Source organism: Chrysoperla carnea, chromosome 1 (genome assembly GCF_905475395.1).
Source record: "Chrysoperla carnea chromosome 1, inChrCarn1.1, whole genome shotgun sequence".
Lineage (NCBI taxonomy): Eukaryota > Metazoa > Arthropoda > Insecta > Neuroptera > Chrysopidae > Chrysoperla > Chrysoperla carnea.
Genome location: NC_058337.1, coordinates 99196308 through 99216861, shown reverse-complemented (window position 1 = coordinate 99216861; position 20554 = coordinate 99196308). Strand labels below are relative to the sequence as shown.

The 20554-nt window shown below is 27.9% G+C and overlaps 2 protein-coding genes across 3 annotated transcripts; one reads left to right on the top strand and one right to left on the bottom strand.

Moving 5' to 3' along the window:
* Positions 1–2384: 2384 nt before the first annotated feature.
* LOC123300586 (eukaryotic translation initiation factor 4E-1A-like) lies at positions 2385–7924 on the bottom strand. 2 transcript variants are annotated; one of them, XM_044883181.1, is made up of 5 exons: positions 7787–7924; positions 6827–7050; positions 6590–6767; positions 4667–4754; positions 2385–2778 (listed from the first exon to the last, which is right to left on the bottom strand). In XM_044883181.1, exons 1-5 carry the CDS (start codon positions 7871–7873, stop codon positions 2615–2617), a joined length of 741 nt encoding a protein of 246 aa, XP_044739116.1. In that variant the 5' UTR covers positions 7874–7924; the 3' UTR covers positions 2385–2614. The 2 variants fall into 2 exon arrangements, with proteins under 2 accessions (XP_044739116.1, XP_044739125.1); XM_044883190.1 differs by lacking the exon at positions 7787–7924 and adding an exon at positions 7576–7721.
* A 450-nt stretch (positions 7925–8374) lies between these two features.
* LOC123300600 lies at positions 8375–8962 on the top strand. The gene is made up of 2 exons (XM_044883200.1): positions 8375–8729; positions 8792–8962. The coding sequence occupies exons 1-2, from the start codon at positions 8418–8420 to the stop codon at positions 8873–8875; spliced, it is 396 nt and encodes a 131-aa protein (XP_044739135.1). The 5' UTR covers positions 8375–8417; the 3' UTR covers positions 8876–8962.
* The last annotated feature ends 11592 nt before the right edge of the window (positions 8963–20554 follow it).

Genomic DNA, 20554 nt, shown 5'->3' with positions numbered 1-20554 from the left:
CTTATTTTTAATAAATAAAAAATTTTAGAATAACATTGTGTTTTATTATAATTTTCAAAATTTCTCGACCTATATGAGAAATTTTGACCTAAACTTACGTTTATTTTCCCTGAATACTTACCTAAAATAAACGTTAAAGTTGGTATGAAATAAAGGCAGTCATATATTTCTATAATGTTTGAGAATAGATCACCGGTTGAAACATCTTACATGTATTCGTATTTTCTGTAATTTGCGTGTGCAAATTTGACAGTTGAAGTTTTTGAGTATATTCAGAACGATTAGAAATTTGAGAGGTTCTTGTCAAGGTTGTATCTTACAGCTTTATCATGTACAAAAATACTCAAGAATTTTTCAATGTAAACCAATACTCAGTTCTTGAAAAAATGTTTCAACAAAAAGTTTGAAAATTGAACATTTTTTTGTATTGATTTAAAGAATTTTAAATTGGCTGATTTTCAAACGTCAATTCTCTCGTATATTTTTACAAAATTACCTATAAAAAATGAATTCGACTGGAACTTTTCAATGTAATTTGTACGTGCTCCTTAAGACTAATCGATAATTGTTTCGAGAATTGATTTTTACACTCCAGGCGGAAACAAGGGTTCTGTGGCTAAGAAGAGATTTATATATATCACATACGCCGGTTGGTTCCCCCCAACTGTTTGGAGGGTTGCAAAAATATCTTCATCCGACCAACCTAAAAATTTGTACATGTATCTCTGTTAACTAAGTCAAAAGTTCTTAAGGTTTTTTCAAAATTCAAAAAAACGATTTTTTTATTGTTAATTCTAAGTAGTACAAATCTTCGAATTAGATGACTCTGTCTTGGCAAAATCTAGCATGCCGAATAAAAAAGTTAGAAAAAGGAATTTTGTAAAATTCCTGTACTTTTAGAGTTATTGAGTTACCGAGTTACGTAGGTACGAGCAAGGATTCTGCGGACCCCGAGGTGATGAAATCAATATATAGATGATTTTCTATGTTTCGATTTTTAAAGGTTCCAAGCACATCTCCACGTTTTTTGGAGGCTGCAAAAACATTCGCTCTAATTAAAGAATCAACAAAACCAAGTGCAATTTAATTCGAAGGTTTGTACTGCTTAGAATTATTAACGAAAAAAATTTTTTTTTTAATTTTGGGCGGCAATATTATGAAAACGATTTGATTTAGAAAAAAATTCTAGGAACTTTCAATTTAACTAACATTAAACACCCCTTACCTACACCCCAACCTCTGTTCGCCAATTAATGATAAAATTGTGGAAATGAAAAGAAACAATTAGTAACGAAAGTTGTCCATTATAAAAATTTCTTATATATATACATACATGTATGCACATACATATACGTTATTTTATTTACAACAAATTAACACATAAAATTTATAAAAAAACGTCGGATAATAAGAAAATTTTTTGTTAATAATATAAAGTTACTTAAAAGAAAAAAACATTTTTACTCAATCTCTGAATTTTTTTAATATTTAAATAATAAATATCTTTAAATAACTTTATAAACAAAAAAGGAAAAAAAAAGAAACTACCAAATTGAGTAAGAACTAAATCAAAGCCTACAAAAGAAAATGATAAAAAAATATTACTATTAAATTAAAATTGAAAGAAATAAATCGATAATTTTTATTATTTTTTCCATTCATTTTGTCTAGACATAATTTCCATACATTTACTAAAAATTTTTAATAAAATTTTTGAAAATAGTGTATGGAAATTACATCTTTACATGAACTTAAGTTACATAAAATAATAATTTATTTGTAACAAAAAAAGATTGCGACATGTTATATTAATTGACATTAAAATTATTTCCCGTCGAAATTGTATACAAAAATTAATTTACCAAATGTTCTCGTGTACGAAGATACAAATTTTCGTCCATTTAGTTAGGGGGGAAAATAAGGATATAATTATCAAAATAAATAATGTATATATATATGATTGTTCTTTTTCTAATGAAGAGTATCTTTTTTCAGCATACTAATAATATGCTTTCATTTATTTTGGTACAAGTCGCCTTCAAATAAAAATATCAAATTCGGTATAGTAACAAAGGAAACTTATAAATAAATGTTTAAAGTACTCGGATGGATTCATAAGTTATCTATAAAATCGTTTACCAGCGATTAATCTATTTGGTTTTTTTTTTGGCCACCAAGTACATAAAAAATGTAAATACGTATTTTGATATTTTTATAAGATGCAAGCTGTCTCATTCAAAAAATTATTAAGTAAAAACGAAAACATATTAAAAATCAAATGTTATGACAGCAAAGACAAAAAACAAAATAAACCTGCATTGATCAATAATAAATTGAATTTAAATTAATTTTAAATTCAGAAGCCATAACAAAAAAAAAAAAATAAATTCTATTATTCATGTGTTGATTTCTATTTAATGTATGAAATGAATTTATTAATTATTATTTGCGTGATGAATTAGATGTAATTAGATTTAACATTATAATGTCTTGGACTATTTAAATCAACACATGTATGTCGGCGCGATAAATTCTGTTATATTTTTCAAATGATTTGATTGTTTAATGATAATTATTATTTTTTTAATAATATATATATATATACATATATTAATTAAATGGTATAAGTAACTCGAGTTACAGATCCGGATTTAGCCATTGTATCTTTATGAATTTGATAGCCAATTGTTATTTTTGGCGAAATTTTCAATCGTTCTTTTAATGTTTTTCCAATTTCTAATACAGCCTTAGTATTACTTGCGTCTGCTGTCCAAAGAGCTGCAACAAAATTAAACAGTTTTTTAATTTGAATATAGTTACAATTTATTAATTATATTTTCCCCGAAAAATGTAAAGCGTTTATGCAATTATACGTGTTAAAGTTCAAGAATTATGAAAAACCGATATAAGTTTTCTGTCTTGTAAAACAACTAACGGTTATGAAAAACAGCTAATTCGGTAATCCATCAACGACATATATATATTCGCAGATTGATTTATTTAGAAGATCAAGGTCTATGAAATTGTGTCGAAGGGGATGGAAACAGACAATACAAAAAATAAAAAATGTCGTTCTAAAATTATTTTGTTAATAGATCCAGATTTATTAATAGATTTTATTAATATATTCATATTGAGCCTGCTACTTCCGAAAAAGAAATCTGGAGCAATCTTGCTGCGGTACATAATGATAAGGGTCTTATTAGGCGTTTTGGTCTATTAAGAACACTTATTATTACGAAATTGGAAGTCAGTAGAAGATTACGCTGACAAAATTATTACCACTGCCTACATATAGACCTACGATTATGGGCATAGAAAGCTCTGGTAACTGAGATACATGTTTTTAACTGAAAATGATTCAATAGAAACAAGTAAGACAATAAAAATTATTTTTTAAGGTAATTGATTTTTACAATAATATTGATAATTTTTATCATGAGAATAAAATTACTAATCTGTATTTTACATTATTTGTTTATTTGAAAACAACTTCACATTAATCATCTTTATGATCTAAACTTATTTAAAAAACCAACAACATTCTTACTCATTTTCCCAATATTCTACGTTACCGACTATCCTAAAATCTCTATGAAGCAAAACTTATATAATTTAAGAAATCGTACACTAACCGAACTTTATATAAAATTTTTCCTCAGAACATAAAATTAAAAACATTACTATTTAAACCAGGTTTCAAATATAAATTTATAACAGTGAGTACAACTGTTTTTTCAGTTTTTTGAGGAGAATATCTATGAGATAAACCTAACGTTTTCATATTCTTTATACTCTTTTTTTTATCTTTATCGAATATACTTAAACAACCTAATTTCAAAAAAGATTGAGTACGAAAAAATGTAAGACAAAATACTCATTATTCAAATCAAGTGCACTTTTAAGGAAATGGTGCTAATTTTTTAGATGTAAAATTATAATAATCACCTTATCAGTAGTCTAATGATTTAGTAGAAAACATTGTAATCTACAACTTTTATCGAAAAATTTTCTTTTCCGACTTGGGTGAAAAATGGTTATCACAAAAATTGTTAACAATATTTTCAACAACTTTAAAGTCATAAATTTAAAAAAATGACAGTATGTTCCATACAGATCTGTGTTACAAAAACGGAACACAGTTTTTATAATTTGATTATATTAAAAAGGATACAGCTTTCAAAAAAATTTAAATTTTATAAATACATTCATTTATGTTAAAATAACTAATTTTTAATATGTTAAAATTACATTATAATTAGTTAATGTATCTAAATTAAGATTATTTGCATATTTTAAATTTCCTTCCATGACTCAACAGTTAAAAAATTTATTAGTCCCAAAATAATGTAGGTCATATTGGTAATTGGAAAGTGGACCCTAGCATAGCAATTTTTATTTAAAAAAATGAAATCAAAATACTAAAAAATTTGTTTGTAAATTGGCAAATAAAAAACATTAAAAAATATTCCTCGTTAAAACCAGATAGATAGCTGTTGTACATTAGGAACTTTTTTTAAATTTTATAAATTCCAGTTTGCCAAATTATTTAGGTAAAAAAGAAAATAATTTTTGACGTGAAAACTTAAATCTTAATTATCGTAAAAATACGGAAAAAAACTTATTAATAAATATTATCTGGTAAATTTAAAAAAAGTTTGTTTACCTATTTTATCTCCTTTTCCTCGAATGTTCACAACAGCTCCGCATACTTCATCTGCATGTTCAAAAGCCTCCCCAATTAAACAGAGTAACTAAAAATAAAAATAACAATAATCAAAATGATTTTACATTAGATAGCTGTATACATTCATGGTTTTAAGGCGACAAAAAAATATACACGAAAAGTTAACCATCAAGTTAAGTATATTATAACACAATTACCATAAAAAATTGAAGTCCATTGACCGTCTCTAACTCGATATAAATTAAATAAAGTTCAAATAATTAGCATCGAGAACATAGAAGAGGGTGTGATTTAACTTGGAAAAAATTACGCTGCTTCTAACATGTTCCATCGTCTTGTTTTCGTAATTTGAACATAGAGTACTTTCGGATCAAGTTGAAAGTGACATATTTTACATTTTAACTTTTTAAAAAAACACCGCATTAATTTGTGACAAATTTTTTTGTATAACTAAAACGTTTATTGTCCGATTTGTTGAAAGGATAAGCAAAGAAAAAACTTAATAAGTATGCAGTTATGAGTATCGTATCGATTTCATAAATCTCATTTTGCGTACATAACACAATTGTTTGCACAAATAGTGTACGCATACCAAGAGGATGGAAATCAATGTTATACGGGTCGGTCTTATTTGGCCAGAGGTATTTATTTGAATACCAACATTACAGCATAAATGTATAATTTTGATGTGTTTTTTGATTCTTGTCGTTGATATTGTGTAGACGGCGCACATAATTGTCCCTCTGAGTTTCACCCCTCTAACGCATACTGAGAGAGTGAGTGTTGAATATAATGCCCGTTATGAATTCAACGTTAAGTATTGAATCATGTTAAACTCCGTTTATATGTGTGTGTGCTACATGCTTGACAAAATCTCCACTCCATAACTGATCGGTATTAAACTGAACTGATATTTCATACGGGTTGTATATAGGCATGTTTTTATAGACTTGACTAACGTCCATCCTTCCAAAAAAGACTACTATTTTCCTAAATGCTTTTTTAGCAGAAAGCTCTAAATCCGATACAGTGATGAATTAAGTCGAAATTTATGTTAAATTTCGTATTTTAGTCATTATAGTCAAGTTCATAAAAACATGTGCATTATTTGTGACAATTGACAACAGTAATATATATGTATATAATACTCAGACATAGTGTTTATACTTGCATTCAATACACACACAGCTGCGTATTTATATATTTTTTCATTACTAAATTTCCTTAATTATTGGTTATTATTATTAATTAAATGCTACTTTTTTATAGCTTTGCTAAAAACGGTTGTTATCGGCTAGTTTCACTTTAATTATAAATATCTCGCTTCATGATCAATTGAAAAATTTCATTTATTTTCTTTTTTTGAAAAATTGAATATACCTTAACACTGAATTTTAATTTCATCAATTTCTGAATGAAAGCGTGAGTTATGTAATTCTAACTTTCTATTTGAAACCCAATCTGTAGGTATTCAATGTTTGTCTGTTTGAAAGAAATACTATTTGAAAGAATTTTTACTGCATGGGTAGCGGTAGTAATCAAGTTCCTACTTTCGAGAGTATTAGCTTTAAATGAACTATAAAAGAAATTTTTTACCCCTATCCACCTAATGCAATTGAAATCCAACCTCTTTATCGAATAGTTGGAAAGATTCACATATAGATGACTTAGAAAAAAAATTTATTTTCTAAGATGACATTATGTGATAATTTGTATATTTATCAAAATTATAACTATGGGCTGTATTTTATTTAGTTCAACCAGAATCCGATATTTAGCAAGCAGAGACAGACGACAGAACATGTTAAAAAAACTTTTTTTAAATTCGTAATGTATGTGAACAAAGCTCATGCAAATACGTTGCCATTATGGCTCGAAAAAGTTAAGGAATATATTTCTTACAATTTCTATCCAATATTTGTCTAATTCTTGTACTCGTTGCTTCTTTTCCAATGATATTAACCAACGTCCACCTTTCTTATTATGCTTATCTTCCCACATGGGACGAATTCCTTTTTTAAATAACGCATAATCGCAACCTTGTCGAAGTTCTCCTGCTGGTTTAACATGCGTATAGATACTAAAAAAGTAAATCTGTAACAAAATAGGTTCATTTAATTTATTTGATGTAAAATTTACCTCCAAAAATCTTCTGCAGTTGAAAATGAAGTAACTTCTCGTTGATTCGCTTCCCAATCTTTATTTCGATCATTCTCGTAATACCATAATGTCCATGTATGTTCTAACGGATGTTTTGGACCTTCAGGAATTGCATCTGCACCCACAGGCATGTTTGCGTCACCAGCGTTGTTAATATTTGTTTCGGAAGCACCTTCTTTCACTATATTTTCATCTGCAGGTTTCTAAAAAAATATTTTCTTATTAATTATTGTCATTTTAAGTAAAAATTAAAGCTCGTAAAATTGGGTTTGTAATATTCCACTAACAGAAATTCGTTATTTTTGGGAATATTGATTTAAACTATAAAAAAAAATTATTTGATAATATTAAAAAGATTGGTTGAAACAAATCAATCGTTAGAATTGAATACTATGAATAAAATAATAAATAAAAAAAATTTAACTGTACTGTCAGAATTGGATACACAGGTAATTAACTATTTTAACATATGGATAAATGCCCTACTTAAGTATACAAAAACAACAAAAATTTGAAATTTCGAAAATACCATTATTTCTAATAAACACGAAACTAGTAGAAAGTAAAAAAATATGTTACCAATTTTGGGTGTGAAATTTTAAGGAATGCAATTTTCACTTATCCTGAATAATAATACAAATTTTAGGTTAATAGTATAAATTTTGAATAAAGCTATTGTATAATCGATATTAATTTTCCTTGCGAGCTAATTTAATAATTTTACTCACAAATTTCAGTAAAAAAATTATAAAATTGTTAATAGAAGCTTCAGAATTATCAATACGTAAGACAAATTTGGTTAGAAATTTTATGTGTTAGTAAATTTGATATAATATTTTTAGAATTCCAACACTTCGGTAATTTTGAAATACTATTTTAATATTAGATATTCTAAATTAAGTAAACTGCTTAAATGACAATTATTAAATGAATAAATACCTCAATATCATTAAAATTTTCGGACATGGTGAAAGAGCGCACGACATACGGCATTAACTTAAAAAACATGCGCATATAGCTATACATATTGCCAACTCTTCATAATTCATATTTCAATTTTCAACATCGTTTCGTGTTGTTTGCACTTTAGTGTGCACTGATTATAATATTTTGTTTTATGCAGGAATAAATCAAGCATTTTGAAATCTATATTATGCACATATTATATAAATAAAATTCCAAAACCTCAATTATATTCCTTAAAGTATCCAAATCTCTGGCAAATGAAAAAGTGTCATGGATGCGCTAATCAGTATTAAACGCTAGTTTGATTAAAACTCTTCCTAATACTTTTTTATTGAATATTGTCATTGCTGGTGTATTGTAAAAAATCTGGTAAGCTGTTATGTAATGAAACTTGTTTCTTGTTTCTAAAGTTTTTTCTATCACATTTTTATTAATTCCATTTTACATGAATTTACAAGTTAATATGCATTTATTTTTAAATTTTTCCCTCTAAAGTATTGCCAACTGTAAAATACACAAAAAATTACAAGTTTGTTTGACGTTTCTTCTACGTAAAAAATATTTTTAGCCTAGAAAAAATTAAAAAGGACAAATAATTTTAATCATGAAGTTACTAATAAAGCAATTAAAAGGTGAAACTCTAGAAGTTGAAATAAGTGAACAAAATAAAATTTATGATTTGAAACAACAAATCTCAAAAAGTTTGAAAGTTCCTGCATCACAGTTAACACTTTTACATGTTGGAAAAACATTATTAGATGATAAGCAAATTGATTGTTATTCAAGTATTAAAGATGGAACGAAATTAAATTTGGTTGTTAAAAAACCAGAGCCATTAAATGAAGCTTTATTAAGATTTCTTAGTAGATGGTATACAAAAGAACAAAGTATAAAAATTACAGATGCTTTTATGAAGGTTTGTTAATCTTATAGGTATTTAAAAGAAATACCGCCTAATTATATGATATTATGTTACAGGATTTCAAGCTGAAAGCTGACAGTTTAAGTTGGGATGATTTGGAAAGAATTGCAACTGCTTGGTACGCTGAAGGAAGCTCATGATTTTATTGCTACCCGATGTATATATTTAATTTAGTTTAGATCAATGTGTAACCGTATTCTTATTTAATAAAATTTAATAATTTTTAAGCTCAATAGTTTTTTTTCTTTGTTTTTGTTTTGAGATAATCAATTAAGAGTTACTTATTTATTTGTTTTTAAACGATTTAATTGTAAAATGTATAAGACATGAGTATAATTCAAATATAATTATGAATTTTATGAGTTATTAGGTTTTTACATTTACTTGAAACAAATTTTTTCAATAAATAAAATTAGGGTGAGGTAATTCGGACAAAATCGTGTGTTTAGCGCGAGTCTCACGTTAAGATAATTTGGAGTGGATGATTATATAAGTATAGTGGATGATAAGCATTTAATAATTAATGTGGGAATTTTTTTAAAGCTTTTATTTCTGGGTCTCGCGAGTTATGAACCTTAAGTTAGTATGTGTTTATCTTCGTGTCCCTACAATACTGATAGGTACTGGGTTCGAATAAATAATAAAACAAATACTTCATTAAAAGATGTGTGCGATTTATTAAAAGGACTAGAGATTACAATTATCAGTTCTGTGTCCAAATCCCATCTGACAGTTCTTATATTATTATAACAACAGTTTCCAGTATTCTAGACCTATATATGTATATAATTTTTATGCAGGGTACTTTACATGACATTCAACATTACACTGTAATAACCCGTTTTAAAATTGTAACTTTAACATCTACGCCAGTCAAAGTTTACAAAAAAAAAAAGCTAAAATCACAAAACACGATGTAAAGCTATACTTTTTTGGTATAATTATTTGGAGCCCTTGGGGTCGAGTGTAAAACCATATTTTGCAAGCAAAAAAGTTGTGCTTCCTGCGTAATACGTAAAAAAATTGAAAAATTTTCGGACTTTTTTCAGTTTTTGCAGTTTAATTTAAAAACTATGAGCTTTTGACATAAGTTGCTATTATCATTTTGAAAGTATAAGTAGGTACTAAATTGGAAACAATTAAAGACTGATGTAATCGTTTTTTCACGAAAATCATGAACAGGAATGACTTCATATTTTGGCTAGGCTTTCCTTATAATATGAATAATTGACTGTTTTTTTTGGAAAGATTGGTCATTAATTTTTTGGAATTTCCGAACGAAATAAAATTTTGACAAATTAATATAAAACACATGTACTAATATTTTCAATTTGCATTACTTAATTTTAATGGTAATGATTATCTAATAATCATCATCACTATCACTACTATCAAAATCATCCTTTGGGTAATAAGTTTGCTTATAATTATGTTTTAGAGACTTTTTTGTTTTTATTCATCCATTTTCGTTTGACAATGGAACCGATGGTTTTGATCGTTTTGGATCATTTTTTAAATATTTAAGTAGCTGTACAACATCATTATCAGTGAATGTTTATTTAATTGAGTCATTAACAAATGCCATCTTGCAAGCTGTTAGAGATATAAAGCAAAAGCTTAAATGATAAAATGATCCTTATAAAAAAGTAAACAACTTTTGTTTGAAATATTATTTCGTTAGTATTCATTTTATGGGAATATCAGTTCTGTGTGGCTATCTAAGAGTGGCTTTCTTTCTTTATTTACGTGACGTAAAAAAACAAACGATTCCGTAATCAACAAATCAACACTGTCTATACATGCTATTTCAACAATTAACACAGTCAATTGTTTTTTCACTTGTTTTACTTAAATTCGATTTTTACCAAATTAAAAAATTCATAATTCTCAAAATTAATTCAATAAAATTACAAAAATTGTTTAAAATTAAATTCATTTATAATTACACAATTACAGTCTTTTGTTGGATAAAGCTACATCTATTTAAACTTTTATGAACTAGTTAAAAAAATAAGTATCCTTAGTTGCACAGTGAACATGAAACAGAATTTAGCTTAGTTTATAAAAACACCAATTGAGGGACATACGTGTATTAAATTTAATGGGCTCTTATGCAATTTCCACAAGTCTACTTTTCTTTTGTAGATTGTGAAGCGTAGTGGCTATTTATTAATTTTCTGAAAAATTTTATACAATTAAATTGAGTTAATGAATGATTTGAAAATGATTTTTATAATAAAAAACGTTTAATTCAATTAATTATACCGGTGCCCAGCGGCGAATATTGCCAGTGATAAATAGATCCCTAGAAATTGCCTTAGTTATTTTCAGCTTAATACTTTTTTTAAATTTATAAATTTTTGCCTTAAATGTTTAACTTTGCAAAAGTTTCCCAGCAATTTGTAATAAATTATATAATTTATTCAATAATATATTAAATAAATTGTATAATTTACTAAAAATACTAGTCAATATTATTACAAAATTGAGGAAACCATTGTGTAAAGCTATTAATAATAGAATGCAAATATATAGAACTTACAAGTATTTCAGCTTGTGCTTTTGTACGCAACGAATATCTAGTTATAAATCAAAATAGCCCATCCAAAGTAAAACTAGCCGTGCCTATATGACCTTTATTCTTACAATCGTGAAGCATATTAAAACATAATAATTAGTACAGTTAAAGATTTTACAAATAAAAGGAAATGAAAGAAACCGTCCGCAGTTTGCTTAAACCTCATGGAATGTGTTTCTTAGGTGTCAAATATCATTACTAAAGCATGAGTTAGTGGCGCAAATGTTTCTATTTGTTAATAAACAATAAATTGTTAATTAAGTGAAACGGTCAATGCAAAAGTTAAGTTATGTAGGCAACTTGTACTACATGTAAGTTATAAATGCATAATAGTTTTCGATCATTTGACAAAAGCTTAGCATTTACGTCATACAAGTTGCCTATTTATTAATTTTGTAAGTTACTATAATGACATTTGACACTTAAGAAACACATTCCATGAGATTTTAACAAAATACGAGCGGTTTTTTTCTTTTTTCATTATTAGCCGATTTTTGTAACATCTTTTATTGTACCAAATCTTTTTATAAGCATTTTTGTACAATCCTGCGCAGTCAACTGGACCAACTTCAGGAAACAACCAACATGGGTCAATTTTGATAAGTATGTTTTCGTTACTTTTCTAATTAATATCCAAACATATGCAGAATATTTAACAATTAACTCTGTTAGTTGTTATCTTCACTTTTATTTACTATATTTTATTTTTATTAATTATTTTTTTCAATTTATGCGCGTGTTTCATGTTCACAACAATCAGTAATAAAATGATACTATTTTAATAAAGAACATGCAATTTAGTGCAACGAACTTACACCGTATTAGCATAATTTTATGAGGATTCTGTAGGTATATGAAATAATTATAATAAAGCGTTATGTTTTTTGCTATTAACGCCGAAAAATTTGATTGCATTATTTGAATAAGTATCTACGTGTGAAAACTACCATTGGCTTTTTTAACTGGATTTTTACTAAGCGTGAGTCGAGTCTGTATTCTTCCTATTTACTGATTTTATGAAACATTTGCTTTCGATTTTTTGTCTATTTCATAACACAAAATCGGTCAATTTCCAGACAACTTAAATTAATGAAAAAGTTTCAAAATTACTAATTCTAAACTCCATAATCAAGAAGCTAGTATCAATTAGCTAAAAAAAATTAGTTTTGGTGTCCCGAAATTAGCCAAATTTTGTACTGTTTGTGTAGCAAAGTAAATGCAAATAAAAAGAAGTGAAAACAAACAATTGACTGAGTTAATTGTTGAAATACTATGTATAGACAGTGTTAATGACGCAATCGTTTGCTTTTTTTCGTCATGTAAGTAAAGAAAGATATCCACACACACATAACTGATTTTTCTATATAATACATACTATAAAATTTGCGCCGTTGTGGGTAAACAGTGATGTTTACGAAAAAAGGTTTCAAATTTAAGTTGTTTATAAAGAACATGTTTTACGTTTAAACTTTTGTTCTATCTCTGACTGTTTATAAGATGGGTCCTACGGAGTCAAGACCCTATCGACCTATGTTACTCATTTAGGAACTCGACTGTCTCACTTTTTACGATTTAGTACGCTATAAAAATTTCAGCTCACTGACCCACGGGTTGGCCATACCTTTAATGGGCAAATTCTATCTTCAAATTCCATTCTTCTCTTGTAGCCAATATTGTCCATTGTGATCAATTGTCATGACCATTAATTAATCTAAGTTATATATTTTCTTGATTCTTATTATTTCTGAGTTTATTTTCAAAAATAATTGTCAATTGTAGCGTTGGAACCTAACAGTTTAAATATTTTTGATAGTTAAGGGGGGTACAATTTGTGAAGGACTCGTCAGCTTGATAATATATTTTGCCTGTTTTCTTATTAGTATTTCAAAATTCGAATAAGCATTTCTAGTCTAACTAAAGCCTTAATTTATCTTTAGTTAAAAAAACTGTTTTAAAATCATTCGTAACTGACTAGCAAATTTGTATAGTCCGCGGGACAGCATCATTTTTGTTAAATGATTAATACATACTTGAGACTACACGAGTAGTTTTCTTTAGACGAGTATACCAAACTTTCCCTTCACGACTTAGCTTAAATGAGCGTATTTCTGTTTTTCAATACATACATAGTCCTTTTTTGTTGATTTGTTTAATAATTATTGATGTCATAGTGTCTGACAAATTCCCTGCAGTGTCATGCTAATTTGAAAACGCAGCAATTTTGAAAAAAGTCGTAGAGAGAAAGTTTGACCACTCACGAAGTTCCAAGTATTGATCATTTAACAAAAAAGGTGCTGCTCCGTGGACTACTACTGTTTGCCCCCAAATAAAATATTGATTCTAAATCATGATTCTTAAACTGAACCCTAGAAAATATATAAAATTCTAATAAATACTTAGTAAAGTAAAATAAAAAACTGGACATAATGTTGGTGTTTGTGATGTAATCGACAAATGAGCACGTGACATATAACATGGCGTTTATGTTAGGTTGTTATTTTCTCCATGTAAACTGATATCTTTGATTGAAAATGTATTGAACTGTAAGTACTTATATTCGCTCCGTGCGTGAGTTTCGTTTCCATGGTAACGATACACTACTTTAATTATAGAATTGTATGGATGCATATATAATTGTATGGATTGCATTTAAGACTTACATTTAAAATTTTATATGCTTGTCTCACAAATTTAAATAAATAATTATGATAATTTACATTTGAAAAATAATATTTGTTCAATTTGATTTCTTATTTTCACAATTTTTAATGCATTAAGTTTAATTAATGAGTGTTTTTCAATAATTTTAATTTGACATTTCTATTACATTAACATGTAAAGAATTGCAAATTAGTCATAACAGCCCCCTTTAACTCCAAAATTTTTCACTTAAAGCGCTGGCATCGATTTTATTGTCCCTACCATGACTACGCACACAACGAATACCTTATTATATCTAGCTGTATATTTATTATTACTAAACCAATAGTTTCTAGAAGTACATTGCAGTTGGTTTATTGTATGTAATCTGTCAACTTGTCTTTCTTAAAATCATCTAATTTTTTACATGATATCATTTTATGATAAATTTAAAAAAAATTATTTTATATATTGCAATAATAACAGTTTTATAGACGTTAGTTTGTAAATTACATGAATTTATTATAAATAAGTCGTGTGGATATGGCTTTTAGAACTTAAATTTCTAATAACTTCCCGCTAATATTAATTTTATTATTAAATTATAATTAATATTAATATATACATTTTAATTATTATATCAGTTACAGGAAAAGTCGATTGTTGTTAGTAAGAGCCGAGAGTCCATTTACGGTTGTCTGTCTGTCTATCTGTCCGTGAACACGATAACTCAAAAACAAAAAAAGATATCGAGCTGAAATTTTTATAGCGTGCTGAGGACGTAAAAAGAGAGGCCGAGTTCGTAAATGAGCAACATAGGTCAAGTGGGTCTTATTGTAAAATCGTCAGAGATAGAACAATAGTTTAAATGTAAAAAATGTTCCCATTAAAAAAATAAACAACTTTTGTTTGAAATATTTTTTCGTAAACATCACTGCTTACCCGTGAGGGCGCAAATTGTATAGTTAGTATGTATAGTAATATCAGTTATGTATGTGTGACATGTATGTATGTGTTATGTGATAGAATAATCAACAAAGTCTATACATGGTATTTCAACAATTAACTCAGTCAATTGTTTGTTTTCACTTGTTTCTGTAAAATTATTATTTACAGAAAAATTTCTATCTATTCCAGAGTTATAAAGTTAAAATAAATAATAAAAATTTTATTTTCTAGATCTTTGAACGCAAATTTTTCTGTAAGTACTAAACTATCCGAAAAATGGCCTGATGATAATTTATAGTAAAATTTATTTCTAAAACGCTTCTATAACCAAATTTTCTGATGGTTAATAATTGTATCGATGCTTTAATGATAATTTATGTAAGGCAACTATACTATTAATAATAATGGATATATTAATATTACAGTAACCATATATTAAACTATCAGATCTTGCATCAAGTTTTTTATGATGTCGACAATGATTAATCCAACTTTTTTATGTTTTGTATTCAAAAAGACGATAAAGAGATTCTATGTGACTTACAGATGAACCACCTTCTACGTTTACGGACGTTTCATTACTAGCTATTTAGTGTTGTGGCCCATCTGCATAATTTTCATTGATAAAAATGTACTCTCTTAGAAAATAGTGTATGGCATAGTTATGCACAGTCTAAACGACGAAAATGGCTCTTTTTTGTTATTATAGTAGGGAGCTTATTGAATAATGAATACAAAAACCGTTTTGCCCGACAACTTCGGGTTAGTCACATTATTATCAAAAGGAACAAAATTGTTTGAGGTAACAAAATTCTATGGCGATGAATTTTTGTGTTTTTGGAGAATATTATTGAACTAATAGATAAAATAAGAAAATACCCAGCATGAATGTTAACCATTTTGTTCTAGGAATTGGAGGAATATCAATGGTAACAAACAAGTTCAGAAATTATGTTTTGCTTTGCTTTATACCAATGAAACTTTATATCACGATACAATTCGAATTCCATTTCAAAAGTCAATGACCATTATAAATGCAACAGGTAGTGTACATCACTGACATAAAATCATAACTTAGTGGGTGTTTTAATTTCTTATGCATATTTTGCGTACGCTATATCGTATGATAGAGTCTTGTACCTGTCCTTTCGATCACATTTTAAATTTAAATGCTTTTTAAAGCCATTTGAAAACAAGTGAAAACAAACAATTGACTGAGTTAATTGTTGAAATACCATATATAGATAGTGTTGATAATGCAATCGTTTGTTTTTTACATCAAATAAATAAAGATAGTCAGACATACATGCATGACAAAAACACATAACTGATATTAGCACATAATACATACTATATAATTTGCATCTAATTTGCACTCTCACTGGTAAACAGTGATGTTTACGAAAAAATGTTTCAAACAAAAGTTCTTTATTTATTTATAAGGAACATTTTTTAAATTTGAACTTTATGGTTCTTCAAGAAATTGAAAAAAGATCCTAGGAGCACATCAAGGTACAACAATTTATCTTACCTTTTAAATCGTATCAATATATTATAATAGAAAAATACTGGTTAAAAATATAAGTAAACTAAGCTATTTATTCTGTAATGTTAAACCTATTTTATGTTCTAATCAATATATTTATGATGTTAAATTAAATAATATTTAACTGATTTAACTAAAAACAAATACAGCCAGCCTATTGAATATAATTTTATTTCGATCAAGATTAAATTAAACAACTTGAATAATTTTAACATTCGATCAAACCATTTTTATTTTATTATTATCTTATCATTTTTATATTTTATTATTATGAATTAACAGCCGAAATGGCTCAAACTACTTAATGAAATACTGAGTGGAATACGTGCAGAACGATTTCTGTTTAGGGACTATTTTTGTTTCTGCTGCGCAGAGAACAAATTCTAGAAGATAATGCATTTATCGTTCTTGACGACTGACTAGATCTTTCTTTGTGCATATGGTAGAACTGGCGTAGGATCCGCTTCAAATTTGTATCTCAGGAAGCAGTACAGTAGGTACTCGAAAAGAAGCGTTGTGGCGATGTATGTACATACTTTTGGTGTGCTAGAGTTGCTATTACACCATCTTGGGCAGACAAAGCCTTCTGTTTCGGACTTGAGTCCTGCTAATCTAAGGAAAGAGAACGTGGGATTGATGGGGAGACGTTCAGGTGTCAAGATGACTGTAGAACATATCCTGATGGTCGAGATTACGATAATCTACAAAGAGCCAGCGTATCTCAGCTCGTTTCAAAGCTGAGCAGAAGAGACTTGGAGAGAAGGACACAATTAATCATCTAGATATTCTAGATTATGATTATTCGGATCAAACACAAAACCCAGTTAAATGCTATGTGTTTTTCTGCAGAGAAGAAGAATGCTCCTTTATCCTGCAACTCGTGATGCTGCACGAGTGCCATAAGAGGAGTCGACGAACAGAATACCTCTACTGGGTGACGTGGAAGGTACTTTCGGGGCACAGAAAAACATGTATACAAACTACGACAGATATTCATGATTTTGAGCGCATCTGTCAAGTTCCTTAAGCTCTTGCCCAATTGATCAAAAGAATGGAGTAAGATGAGCTTGACAAGCATAACAGTAGCACGAATCTAATGTATCCCGGACGATTCTGATTCAAAGCTTTGTTTAAAACGGTGCCTATAACTGCCCCGAAGAGATTTCTGTAGCCACGCTCTGTATGGAGCTTTCATCAACACCTAAGTATGTGTAGAGCGAATTTCATGCCAAAGGCCTTCGTGTACTGATGGGCAGCTTTGAGAGCATCAAACATATTGCTCTTAGAAAAAGTATAGAGTTTCAAGTTATCCATATAGAATAGATGGGTCCCCTGAAGCATTCTATCTGCTATGGAACCACAGGCTTTTCTCGCAAGCGCAAGAAAAGGGGGATTAGAGAGATGCAGAATAAAGCTGACCAAGGGTTTAGCCTTGATAGATATCACGCTGAAGCATATATGTTTAGATCTTAGTTTACAAGTAACTATTTTTCCATCACTTCTGCAAAGTATAAAATAATTTTGCAATACTGAACAAAATATAGAGGTTGAAGAATTTTTATCAAATCGGTATAATCTATCTGTATGTGAAATTATTAATCGATATAATAATGTGTGTACGGTTAATCTATTTAGTTTAGTTTTGGGCGGGATATCAATTACTGGCAGGCGGAATATATTATTACATTTTAAATATCGTAAATTAACTGAAATCAAATCATAATTTTACAGTTGAGTCACGGTTTTAATACATTGTGTTCTTTTGCTCATAAAGTGATCAAAACGGTGTAAAATTCGGGAAAATAAATAGTCTGTTTTAAGCCCACATTAATGCTTCCTAAACCGTAGGTCTGGAAAATTTTTTGAACCTATATTAGTTTAAATATGTTTTTATAGCCACAAATGAAGTGTTTACACGTATTTATGTTGACGTGTGTCCATAGATACACTAGGTTATATAGATGCTTCAAATTATTCAGGCCATGAAAACATTATTTGAAGTTACTGAGGTCCAATGCACAAATTATTCGAAATATTCGTTTAAGTTATTGAGGCTTTGTATTTTATGTAAAAGAAGTTTTATATTCCGAAGGGAGAAAAGTTAATAATTTATACTTAGAGGTTTTTACGTTATCTAGGTTTAAATTATCGAGATTCTACTGTATTTACAAAGTAAGCAATGTTTTCTGTATGGTTGATATGTTATTCTGGAAATGAAATTAAAGTTGGCATGACATTATTAATGTTGAAGTATCCCTCTGGACCTAAATATATATGTGTAATTATTTATTAACACTTTACATCCGAACGACTAAATGGATTTCATTTATTGAGGTATCGTTAGAATTTAAGTTTTTTGGTTTTTTGCCGTAGTAAAAGACAGTATTTTTTATCGAACTTGAAGTATAATATAAAAAGCCTGAAAACATAGTCTTGAGGGTTTTTTACGATTTTCGGAAAGGGAGAAATTAAAAAATTTAAGTTGTCTATTGTCTGATTTTTTCCCGGAGGTTTCAGGGCATTTTCCGTCGAATGCAAAAAACTGCATCTTTCTATCATATCTAGAAGTGAATTATAATTTAAATTGATGAGTCAGTGAGTGAATGAAAGACTGAGTCAGTTTCACAAGGGATTTTATATTTATATTAGATGAAACGATAATAGACTATAAGTAATAGGTATAATATCTATAACAACTAGATTTATCTGATATTTTTTAATTATGTTTGAAACATTAATTTATTAAATTATGTAAATTTTTTAAATTAATTTTATTTAAACATTAGTGTTAGTCATTATACAAGATAAATATTAAATATATATAGATATTTAATCAATGTTTTTATTAAAGTATAAATCATTAAAATAAGATGGATTTTATAATATTTAAATATCAATAAAAGTCTTTAATATAATAATAATAATAATAATAATAATATTGTTCAACACATTTAGAATAATATAAATTTTGTAAGATTTATAAAATAATATAAATTATATTATTTATATGTTTATAATATAATCGTAAACTAGGCCAATTATTATGAAATTTCTTATAAAGTAGTCGCGAGGTATAACATATATAATTGTTTTTCAGTATTTATCGATGTGTTTATGGTTAAAATAAAGTCGCAATGGGTACCGGCAAGAATAAATATACACTGAAAAAAAATTTAAATAATAATAACCTCATCCCTAAGTTGGTCGTTTCATATTGAAATAAAGTAAAAATACTTTCAAACAATTTTCTAATGAATGGAACAAGTACCTACAGCTAAATATTTGCGTTTACAATAGAATGGGATTGTATATAAAATATGAATTTATTGATACAAAATCACAGAAGTTAAATAAACAAAATCATTACTTCTATGAAAGAGATTGATTTTAGTCATGCCTTTTATTGATTGAAAATAAAGTTATACTTAGTTGGAATAAATAAAATCGTGTAAATAAAGCGAATCGATTAAATAAAAGAAAATTTCTTTGCGTTTTCTTTAAATAGAGTATTCGGTTACTATGATCGCATATCTATCATGTCTAGTCCATATGTGATTGAGTCAACTTCATGAAGATTGTTGTTACCAGTTAACAGAGAGTTTGAAATAAGCATATTGGTCATTTTTATAGCATAGTATCAATAGCGTAGTTGGTTAAGCTGTAGACTTAGGCCACTAATCTTTTGATTTATTAGAATAAGAAAAAAAGGATTTTACAGTCGCCGCGTCTTACTTTGTCGTCAAATCAATGGTTTTTCAAAGATGGCATATAATTATTACAGTTGTATGCCTAAAAAATTTCTTCATTAGCTGTCTGGCGATCGGGGGGGTAATTTGTAATTTATTGAAGTATTTCACCCCCTGTCCGGGATTAAGAGAGTACTAGGTTGACGTACAAGGAGTGTAGATCTGGTAGTCACTGGATCACTTTTGAGATATTCTTATAAGTGTTACGTAAAAAGCCACTTGACATCGTGCTAATGTCTCGGTTGCTAAAAGGGCACTATACATAAGTAAATAAAATATGTATTTATAAATTATATAATCAAAGACATACACCTTTTACAGAAGAATATGACGTATCTAGTGACATATCTTATTCTGAGAT

Bases quoted from the DNA above. Each gene is read 5' to 3' on its own strand.
- LOC123300586 (XM_044883181.1), bottom strand. From the start codon at position 7,873: ATGTATAGCTATATGCGCATGTTTTTTAAGTTAATGCCGTATGTCGTG. The intron at 7,051-7,786 runs GTATTTATTCAT...ATATTTTTTTAG, and splicing joins AAAATTTTAATGATATTGAG to AAACCTGCAGATGAAAATAT. The intron at 4,755-6,589 runs GTAAGAAATATA...TTTTATTTTTAG, and splicing joins ACAAATATTGGATAGAAATT to TTACTCTGTTTAATTGGGGA.
- LOC123300600 (XM_044883200.1), top strand. From the start codon at position 8,418: ATGAAGTTACTAATAAAGCAATTAAAAGGTGAAACTCTAGAAGTTGAA. The intron at 8,730-8,791 runs GTTTGTTAATCT...ATTATGTTACAG, and splicing joins TTACAGATGCTTTTATGAAG to GATTTCAAGCTGAAAGCTGA.